General features: G+C 37.2%; 1 protein-coding gene across 2 annotated transcripts; it reads right to left on the bottom strand.

Annotated features, from left to right (window-relative positions):
• Positions 714 to 4,756, bottom strand: LOC18789468 (ubiquitin thioesterase otubain-like). Of its 2 annotated transcripts, none has more exons than XM_020555953.1 (10): positions 4,351 to 4,756; positions 3,850 to 4,020; positions 3,696 to 3,761; positions 3,525 to 3,608; positions 3,263 to 3,385; positions 2,431 to 2,483; positions 2,263 to 2,312; positions 2,087 to 2,187; positions 1,406 to 1,686; positions 714 to 1,109 (listed from the first exon to the last, which is right to left on the bottom strand). In XM_020555953.1, exons 2-9 carry the CDS (start codon positions 4,015 to 4,017, stop codon positions 1,423 to 1,425), a joined length of 909 nt encoding a protein of 302 aa, XP_020411542.1. In that variant the 5' UTR covers positions 4,018 to 4,020; positions 4,351 to 4,756; the 3' UTR covers positions 714 to 1,109; positions 1,406 to 1,422. The 2 variants fall into 2 exon arrangements, with proteins under 2 accessions (XP_020411542.1, XP_020411541.1); XM_020555952.1 differs by having other exon boundaries at positions 3,850 to 4,023; positions 4,351 to 4,754.

Here is a 10,981-nt window from a genome sequence, read left to right as displayed (position 1 = left end):
AGTTGTTCATGTATGCGTAAAACGCGTCCTGTGTTATGTTCGCTTAATTTTTTTAATTTATATTTTATGAAATTGATAAGAATGGGTATTAAAATCATTCTGATTCATAACTTTCCATGCATTCTTAACTTTTCATGCATTCTTGTCTTCGCTATTTCCATACATATGGAATCAAAAAATACATGGGTTTCAAGATATAGTCAGTGATTTAATATTTGAAAATTCAGGAATTAGATTAATTAGAGTAAGTGATTGATCTAATTTAATATTTGAAAAACCAGGAGTTATATTCCTAAATTCCTATTATAAGTTAACATGCTATTAGATCTTGCAATGTGGGATCTACCCATAGCCAGCCACTCATATAAGCAACTGTGGCTAACGGCCGGTGGGTGGCAGCCGGTTATATCATGTGGTTCAGTTGCTTCATGTAAGTAGGTATGATGTATTATAGTTTCTACTTCCAATCCCAATCTCTTGGATCACAGGAGTTCAAGAGATTGTGGTCACTCACCGTTGGATATTAATTCAATGGTTCAAAAAGTTTCTTAAAAGGAGTGAAAGAGTGAGTGAACCGTTGAATTTACATCCAACGGTGAGTGACCACAAATCTCTTGGACCCCTATAGTGACTGTTTCTACTTATTTATTTATAATTAAAATTGTTCTGCCGTTTGAAATAAGCATATCATTATGTGTAAAATGATTCACGTATATCATCAAAATTCACCAAAAACAAAGACCTTAAATTCCCTTAAAATGGTTAGGGCATAATGTGAACCCCAAGCATGGGTATCTAAGTAAACATTCATTACAGAAGCAACAGTTACTTCTTTTCAAATTGCAATTTCTTATGGATGATGAAACACCAGATGACGTCCTGCTCATTTACAGTTAGCGCAGTCCTGAATTCATACTTCCAACTATCCCTTTTTCTTTTTTGTTTTTAAGTCCAATGCCGTGTTTATGACCTCACTCAACGGCTTATAAGTACATTTAACATTTCAGAACAAAGTTACATTCTCCAACTAAAAGAGAGCTTTGGCCTTTACAGCTCTTTGCCAACACATTCATCTTGTCTCGATCACTAACCCGGACATTGCCAATTGCCTGTAGGTACATAAACAAAATCCCAAATTAACACCACCTCTTAATGGAAAACTGTACACACAAAAACAGAAATAAACGTGTACATCTAAACAAAATGATTGCCACATAGCTTGTCACCAATTACAAAAGAGCACGTCATACAATCCAGGATGCCAACATTCTGATGAACATTGTAAAGCAGCTGGCATCTTGGTTTTGTAGATTTTGAATAGGTCCAGTTTATAATTTTTTCCCCTTTTTTTAAAAGGCATAGCGTAAACTCTTAAAGCGCATAAAAATATGTCAGATTCACTTACGGGAACAGGTGAGAGCATCACTTCGGGTAGAGAATATCGTAGTGACCTGGGCGATATAGCAAGGTAATAAAGGGACTAACTTTCTCAGAGCACCCACTAGCATTTGGAAGATCACTTCCAGCAGGGACGAAATCATGATGATTCACGCTAACACCACCAGTATCACACGAACTACGGTCAAGGTACACAACACGGATTGGCACGCCCAATGCATCTGACAGGGCAGTGATGTGCACATGGTCGCTTTCTTCACCCATTGGTTCCACTGATGACTTGCAAAACTATATTAAGACAAATCAATAAGAGAGAGGGAGATCAGATATTGGCATCATTGCTCTATAATCTTAAGCTCATAACAATGAAATCTCAAATTGCTTCTCAGAATTAAACAATTTCTGTGAGATTGACTTGCAACCACACAGGACTTAGTAATTTAATGCAGGGAACAAAATTAGCAGCACACCCCAACATGGAGAATGTAGATAAGAAGTGAAGAGACCACCATTTTCTTGACAAGGTATATTGAAAATACATCAGCAATCTTATGCTAATATGATTTAATCATCTTCACATTATTTCTAAAGAAGCGGTACCTTAATGGAATAATTTGGTCAACTACTGGAAAGAAGAAATAAAATCATGTGTATTGATAGATGGCTGAATAGTTTTTATTGAACAAACCTGCTCTACGGTTGCATTGGTCAATCCTAATATAAAAGGTTCAAAAAACTCTGCGCGTTTCCGTATTTCACCAGAGGTAACAAATCTGAAAAACATCACAACTAACAAACCAAATGTGTCAGGTAATGGAAGGATAAAACAACACACTAAGAACCATGTCATTTAATGTCACTCACCATAGTCGGATACTGACTGATCTCGGCTCCTAAGTATGAGCTCATCATGACTGTATGAAATAATAAATTACGTTTATTGCAGTTAAACACACAACTCAAAACTAGCATCAAACTGCACTTTGATTTTTAATTGCCAACACAAACCCAAAGTAAAGGAACTATCTGTACCTTATGGATGCTTCATTTCCTTGAAGAACACTGTCCAGCTGCTCAAGGAATAACTGAAAAATTCTCCACATCAATTAGGGATTAATACTTTTTTTTTTTTGGCAAGTGTGATCAAATTATATGAACAGAGAAAAAGTCCAAATGGAACTAACTGGAACAATATGGTGACTGAAATACTTCTGTATGTGTCACATTGTGACAATGGCCTTATAAGAACAACTTTAAGCAAATCCTTGTGCCCTGAATTTATGTGAAAACCTCCTCATCCAACAAAAAACTATGCATTAGGAAGCACATATATCACTTTTTTCTAAAAACATGGATCATCTTTCTTCCCTGACCAATTTACACATGATAGGATGACCACCAGATTTAGTTAGGATAATCACCTCTCAATGCATGCATTCCTATGGTAGCTTTTGTAATGCAAGTAAGCATCAAATGATAAAACTGTGACCAACTTAATTATATGTTAATCAGCAATGATAGATTTACGTAATGCTGTGTCCATTGAAATCCTATACATCAACAATATCTGAGCTGAAGCTGCTCGAAAATGGGAAGAAAGAAGATGTGCATCCCTGTTCATATGCACTAAATGCATAAACACATGGTACAGATTTATCAGCTATGACATTTAATCACCACCGAATTCCAATAGTTGATCATACAAAAACCTTACTCATCTGTAAACTGTCAAGCCGTGTTCAAACAAAAAGAGCTTACGCATAAAGCCGGTGGCTCTACTCAATATCAGATATCAATTCGAAAAATTAGAAGAAGAAATGGATGAACCAATTATACAGTGTAAAATTGCAGATAAAAAATTTACCGCAAAGAAATCCTCAAAAGTAAAGTCTGCATAACCCAAGCTTTGAAGTGTTTTTCTACACTGTTCAACATTGGCCTTGATACGGTCAACTTCACTTTGATCTTGTGATTCCAAAATATGCTCCTATTCAGACAGCCCAAGAATTTGTTAGCAGCTAAAAGACTAGAATGCATACTTGCATCCAACAAGAAGCTAACATTGCAGGTAAACACCCAACATACAAAAATCAAAGCAGTTCCAAGGAGCATATACAAGGGCATACAAGATATGAAAACATAAAACTGCGGAAGAAGCAGTTCCCATCTCCCCGTGTTCGGCGAATGGCAGCATATTGTTCACCAAGAACCTGCATAAAGGGTAGTTACAATTTGTTCCATAAGAATTTAATATTAGAAAGAATGAAAGAAAAAACAACACACAACAAATAGAGAACCTTGATTTTCTCCAACAAGATCGCGCTGCCTGATTGATATTCAGCTGCCAGGGACGAGAGTGGTTCCTGCAGATTTATCACAGCAAAGGGTCAAAATCTGATTGCGTGATATTGAAAGAAACTAAAGGTTGGTCTCTTGAGTTTCGAGTATTGCCTTGTCCCCCAGAAAGGGAATTTTCTCAGCCTCCTCAGCTCGAATTGCAGAGTGCTGCTGCATGATATCTTGGTCCCCAAAGTTTGCCCACTCATCAAACTCAGGGGTCGGAACTGATGTTGCAGACTCCACTTCCCCATCCACTTGGACCCCATCCTGATTCTGCATTGTCTTCTATTCACACAAACAGCAACAACACGCCAATTCAAACAAGGCTGTGCCCTAATTCCTCTATCACTTTAAATATGTACATTTCAATTTATTCATAATTGAACAGCCATAAATACCCAAACAAGAATGAATCTTTCTACCATTTTGAAAAATTTGTCAGTCTAAATCTATTGATTCACAACAATAAGAAGTAAAAGAAAACAGGGTGTTCATGATTTGTGGCTAAAACCCAATAATCTACTTGCAGATTTCAATTGAAACCAGCAGTAAAGAAGCAAAATTTAGCTAATATAAAGAAGATGACGACGTACATCTGTCGCACATACATACCTTAGGAAGGGAACAACGTCGTGTTGTCACTGGGTCTGGGATCGAATTGGAAGTGGAGTAGCTCACTCTTCACTGATTTTACAAAGATGAAGAACACTTGGGGGATTGATTGATTCCAAGAGGGAAAAAACGCCTCGCGGTGGAGTCCAGGGTGTGAGTGACCTTTTCTGTTTGGATGTCAGGTTTGTATTCGTTTCTGTTTTTTTTTTTTCTTTAATTACCTTTTTCACGCATTCACTTCATTTTCATGCCTAACTCTTCAATTCATCCGACGTGCTTAAAAATAAATTAAAGGCTTAAGTGTTAGGGATATGATTTCCGCACGCTTATTTTCTCCACTTATACTTTTTTTTGTTTTTTTAAAATATTTTTTTAATCAATTTTGTTCTTTCTTTAATGGGAGTGGAGAAATCAGCTCCCTAAGTGTTATAGTGTCCTTGAAACATTGGTTAAATCTCACTTTACCTTTTCGAAGTTAAAGTGACTCATTTTGTGCTCTTGACCAAGGTTTGATGTTTCACATTGTCCCTTACCGTCAACTACTTCCAAAAGTCCGTTAAGTTTGATGACGTGGCAGAGGTGTTTTAGTAATTTTGTGCATCTAGATCATTTACTCACTAATTTGAATGGGTAATGTGGCAAAGTGGAGCATACCTCTAGTAAGGATAAAAAAATTAAAATACAAAATAATATTTATAAAAATTAGATTAAAAAAAAAAAAAAAAAAACCTCTACATATCCCTTCTCCCCAGCTGCACAAAATCCACCCCCTCATTGTCAAACCCCCTCTTCTCCCTCATATCAACCAAACCCCATGTTAGACCCACTTAGTGTTGGGCCACTTCTCATCTGGCTCATAAGCTAGCTAGAGGTTGTTCCTATCATTTTCAGACGGTTAGCCACAAAATAATCATGTAATTCCCTTTCTATTATTCCTTATAGTTGTCAAGATTTCATTAGGTGTGCTCACTCCCATAAGTGACCTAATGATTAGGGCAAGGCTGCCTTTTTTCATTGTATTTAAGGATACTTACCTACCCTTTTAGAGGCAGCTATGAAATGAACATTTAAATTCCTTTATCTTTTCCTTTGTTTGCCATGTTTTCTAGATATTATCCAGGTCTGGTCCTAGCAATTGGTACAAGAGTCAATCCTATGGGCTCACGCAAAGTTCGTTCCTCCGAACCGTCGGCCGCTGTAATCTTTTTTGATGTTCACCATGACCAGCTCAAGACTGAAATCACAGATACCCAAGATACAGTCTCTTCCCTTTTGGGACATCAAGAAGTTACGCAGTCCTTTCTGATGACTATGCAGAAAACCATTGACTCCTTGGCTTCTTCCCAAACCTCTCTCCAAACTTCCCTCAACGCTCAAATCACCAAACTACAACAAACTTTCTTGGAAGAGCTTCATCATCTTCATCCTCTCCCACCCCACTCCACTATAACCGATTCCATCACCCAATGTAACATCTCGTCCTGAAATTTAATTTAATTTTCAAAATTCTAAAGTGACAGGACGACTTTAACCTTAGGGTTCCTTGCTGGTTTAGAGTTGACTCTTTGTTCGGGGCTAATTTCGAAAATTTTCTTGGTTCCATGTGCTCGAGCTCACGAATTCGTAGACATGTGGTGGGTCTAAATCAGAGTTGAAACGAAGACGTTTTGGTCAACTAAAATGTAGTGGCACAACCTTAAATATTTCAAAATCAGATTTTAAGTAGGACACAAACTAGTCCAAGCAGAATGCTTTTTTCTCTCTCGTCTCTCTCTCTCTCTCTCTCTCACCCAGAATTGGCCCACATCGCCTCTTTGACTTCCCAGCAGCACAACGCCGCTGTCCGGCCACCTCCTCCGACGATAAAGGTTGGAAAATGACCGCCACTGACCGGCGACCACGTCTGGGCCAAGACCACGCCACCCCAAGCCGTCATGTTGTCGCTGCAAGCTCAAAAAGAGCTAAAGATTTCCATGGTTTCCCTTGCCATTTTTGGCTATTGTTGACGTCGATCCATGTATAGATTTTGATCCTCTCCTCATGCTCTTGCTAATTATGTAGGTGGTTAAGGTTGATTTTGTTGTTAGAGATCAATTTGTAACCCCAAATTTAGCCGACGATTTTGGCCCTGATTTACCTAGTTATGGCCACATTTTGACGGGGTCCAAGAACCAAAAGTGCTCCCCTAGTTGTGCATGATCCATTGGTATAGCTATTGGCCAGTGTTTTAGGGATTTTTTGTCACCAAAAAATTACTCAAGACACCCACATGCCACCATCAGCTCATGGGCCAGGTGTCATAGGCCAATTTTGGCTCTAGAATTATCCCCGCGCACAACAGTATGCTCGGATGTGTGAGATTCCACTGTTTGATTGGTGAATCAGAATTTCGCCTATTATGTGAATTTCGGGTTTATTGTGATCAAACTGTTAGATTAGTTCCGTTTCAAGTTATGTCGTTCGTCCTATCATTAGGATTGTATAGGAACTAGTGGATCAAAAATCGGACATTTGGATTTCTGAATCCTCAAATTTAGGGTTTTAACCATTGATTACCACTCGATCGTGCAGTCATTGATGATTTTATTGTCGGATCGTAACCAAACATTTGTGATGTACCTTGTGGATTGTTGTGGACCTATAGGAACTTTTAGACTGGAGATTAGAGGTTGTGGGCCCCACGAGCCTAATTGACCTAGATGGTGGGTCTTTCCGGCCTGATCGGGACCAATTGTTTAGGAGGTGTTTGTGATTTGGTGTAATGACACGATTTGAGAATAAGGAATATTCCCAAACTCGGGTGTGAGTCATACCATAGTCATAAGAATAAAATCCTACAACCATGATATGATGAGAAATAGAGCCACAAATAATACAAATTTACTTAACAACATAGAATCAGAGTCGCAGTAGCTCGTAGTTAAATACACACTAAGGCCTAGTAGCTTGGTTGAACAACAAAAGCCTAGTAGCTTGGTTGAGAACTGCTTCCTCAAACTTCGCCTTGAATCCTGCATAATCTATTAGGGTATAAGCATTCTAATGCCAGATAGAGTACCGTCAAACCCCTCAAGGTGAGCTATCAAAGTTAATCAAAGTGTCATGCATCAAACATATGATACATAAATTATGCAACCAGACCAGATAAATTTACATATGCGGTGATGTCATAAACTCACTCCCTAAAATCCCACTAATTCATACCTTAGGGCAACAAGCCTGCATGTCATATACCATGTGTTTTACCACTGTGGTCCGAATACCCTAAAATACGAACTAGCGCACATTCATCCCTTAATTTCTTTTTTTATTTATGCATTTCTCAACTTTCACTTTTCATTAAAGGCCCTGCTCCCATCACCTAACTATATTCAGGCCCTTCTCCCATCACCTTAATATATTCCACATTTTTTCTCAGATATATCTAAGGCCTTCTCCCAACCCTTAGATGTACCTTGACCCAAACACAAATCTAAAACACAACCGTATTTATGATGCATATGTAATGCAACTCAAATATCATTTATCTATTTGGAATAATAATACAGATGATAACAATAATATTTCAACTTTAATCACATGAATAATAATATTCACCCAACATCAAATAATATTTCATCGAACATCAAATAATATTCACCAAGCAAAATAACAATAATATTCATATTTATAGTATTATATATATAAGCACCATGATTAAAAGTGACATAGCCCAATCATCGAAAAATCAGGAAACCCTACCTCGTGTCCAACTAGTTAGATTACCGAATTACCCTTCCAAACCTTATGTTTCCACTCGAGGCTAAATCGAACAATGGAGACAAATAATAATTAGTGCTTTTGCTTAACACAATTTTTTGTCTAAAAGTTACAGGTCTCGGATGGTCATGAAACCAACGTTAACGGACTTCAAATGAAAAACCAAGTTGGGGAGGATGAAGAACGACACCAACATCGCACACATGCGCTGAACACACATATGGTTACTACATGGTACTATTCATCGTCTTCCCCAAAGACCTTCTTTTTTCTTTTCTTTTTTCCTGTTTTTCACGTTGTTTTTGGCATAACTAACAATAGCAAAACTTTGCAAGACTATACTCAAATTGAAGCTTATAACCTTAGTTTTTTATACATATAAAGATATGTGAAAACGGAGCTAGTATTAGTGAGAAATTTGAACCCAAAGACAGACCCAAAAATCTGAATTTTCATTTTAAAACTTCCTCTGTTTTGGCAGTTTTGAAAACCTAACTCCACTCCAATATTTGATTCCCCGAATCTTAACCAAAATTAGTGAAATCAAAAAGGTTTTGACCCTTGCTATTCCTAGTTTCCAAAACATCATAAACTTTTAAAAATACTTCACAGATCAAAGGAACTTGAGAGCCAAAGTAAGGCCCATAAACTGAAATTTCCATAAAAAATATAAAATTTCATAATTTTCTCAAAAGTCTCTTTCAACGCACCTCAGATACCATCCTTAAGGCTCGAAATCATACTCCAACATCAAATACTTGGTCTAAGCTTCCCAAAAACAAGATTTGGATCTAAAGTTTGAACACCCAAAATCCGAAAATCTTGACTTTAAAATTCTTCTTTTGATTTTCTTATGCCTTAAAAGGTTCATAAATCATTCTCTAACTCAGTTACAACTGTAAATCTACTTAAACAATTACTTATACAAAAACTCAAGAATTGAAAATGAACTTAGAACAAGAGTCCTTTCCAATTGTTTCAACACTTCACCATTTTCTTTTCTACCTCTCACAATTGATTTCTTAATTCTCTTATGGATGTAATAGTAATAACATCTCCCTTATTTTCAAGTCTTCTCCTTCTCTTCTATTCATTAGGGAAGATCCTTTAGGCTAGGTGACTCATAACGTTAGGCTAGGTGACTCATCCTTTCATAATGGTGGATTTGAAAGCTTGAGGTAAGGGGGAAAGAATGGGAGGAGGGTGGGTTGATGCCTCCACATTTCAGAATTTTTTTTTTTTTTTTTTTTTTTTTTGCGCTTACAAGGTTACAATGGTAATTTTTACTCATAGAGGTATTTTGGTCATTCTAGCCCAAAATTCATAAATGATTTCCTATGTGTTCATTGAATCGATAGTGTCGTACTACCTAAGAATCATAATGGTCTCACTTTAATTTCTTAAATATCCTTTGAAAATTTCACAAAATGTTACGTAAGGGCATTTTTATCCAACTTAAAATAATCAAGTATGGGAATTAGTTGAACCTTACAAGAGCCAAAAATTGGTAGTCTTGAAATGGGTATTTAAAACAAAGAAGGATAAAGATGGAAGAATCGAAAGATTTAAGGCTAGATTGGTAGTAAAAGGATTCACCCAAAGGGAGAGAATTGACTTCACTGAGACGTTTTCTCCAGTTTCCACCAAAGATTATTTCCGCATCATTATAGCTTTGGTGGCACATTATGACCTACTTTTACATCAAATGGATGTCAAAACTACCTTCATGAATGGTGAACTCGAAGACGAAAATTTTATGAGGCAACCTGAAGGGTTTGCAAAGGAGGGAAATGAGCATATGGTTTGCAAACTTGGCAAGGCAATTTATGGACTGAAGCAAGCAAGCAGGAGGTGGTATTTCAAATTCCATCAAACTATTTAATCTTATGGTTTTGAAGAGAACATAGCCGATCAATGCATTTATCTGAAAAAGTGTGGGAGCCGATTTATTTTTCTGGTATTGTATGTCGACGATATTCTTTTGGCTACAAATGACCATAATTTACTGAAGGACACTAAGGAACTATTTTCAAACAAATTTGAGATGAAAGATTTGGGAGAAGCTGCTTTTGTGTTAGCAATTGAAATTCAATGAGACCAAGCTCGAGGCCTCCTAAGCCTGTCGTAGAAAACATACATTGAAAGGATACTCAAGTGTTTTGACATGAGTATGTGTTTCGGACAGAAAGTTTCATTAGCTAAAGGAGATTTAAAGAAGGAGCATTGCCCCAAGAATGAAGAAGAAGAAGATGAGATAAGGAACAAGCTGTACACTTCTCTAGTTGGAAGCATTATATATGCATAAGTGTGTACAAGGCGAGACCTAGCCTTGTGCATCAACAAGATGAGAAAATTTCAGTCAAATCCTAGAATGCAACATTGAATAGCTGGAAAGAAGATTCTAACGTACCTACAGAGAACAAAGGCTTATATGCTGATTACAGATGCACAGAGAATTTAGAGCTCGTTGGTTATGCTGATGTGAATCTTGGAAAAGCAGAGGATGATTACATCTCTACTTCAGGTTTTCTTTTCAAGATGGCAGGAGCAACTATTGCTTGGAAGAGTGCTAAACAATCTGGTGTTACGAGTTCAACCATGTTTTCAGAATACATAGCTTGCTATGAAGCCACTTCTCATGCAGTATGGCTAAGGAATTTATTAAAGACATTAAGGTGGTGGGCTTGATTTCTAGACCAATACGAATATATAATGACAACACTGCGGCTGTTTTCACGGCATGAACAACAAGATGTCGTCTGGACTTCAGCATATTGACAGAAAATATTTAATAATGAGGGAGAAGGTAGCGGACAAACTAGTCAAGTTTGATCATATTAGAACTCAAGATATGATTGCAGATCCGTTCACA

This window comes from Prunus persica, chromosome G1 (genome assembly GCF_000346465.2).
Source record: "Prunus persica cultivar Lovell chromosome G1, Prunus_persica_NCBIv2, whole genome shotgun sequence".
In the NCBI taxonomy this organism is placed as follows: Eukaryota; Viridiplantae; Streptophyta; class Magnoliopsida; order Rosales; family Rosaceae; genus Prunus; species Prunus persica.
The sequence above is the reverse complement of the archived record's forward strand: the minus strand, read 5'-3'. Positions and strand labels throughout refer to the sequence as shown.

What these genes read in the sequence shown, in the direction of transcription:
- LOC18789468 (XM_020555953.1), bottom strand. Translation starts at nt 4,017, where the DNA reads ATGCAGAATCAGGATGGGGTCCAAGTGGATGGGGAAGTGGAGTCTGCA. An exon ending in TCTTGTTGGAGAAAATCAAG is followed by an intron (nt 3,609 to 3,695) that starts GTTCTCTATTTG and finishes CCCTTTATGCAG; the next exon opens with GTTCTTGGTGAACAATATGC. An exon ending in GGAAATGAAGCATCCATAAG is followed by an intron (nt 2,313 to 2,430) that starts GTACAGATAGTT and finishes TATTTCATACAG; the next exon opens with TCATGATGAGCTCATACTTA.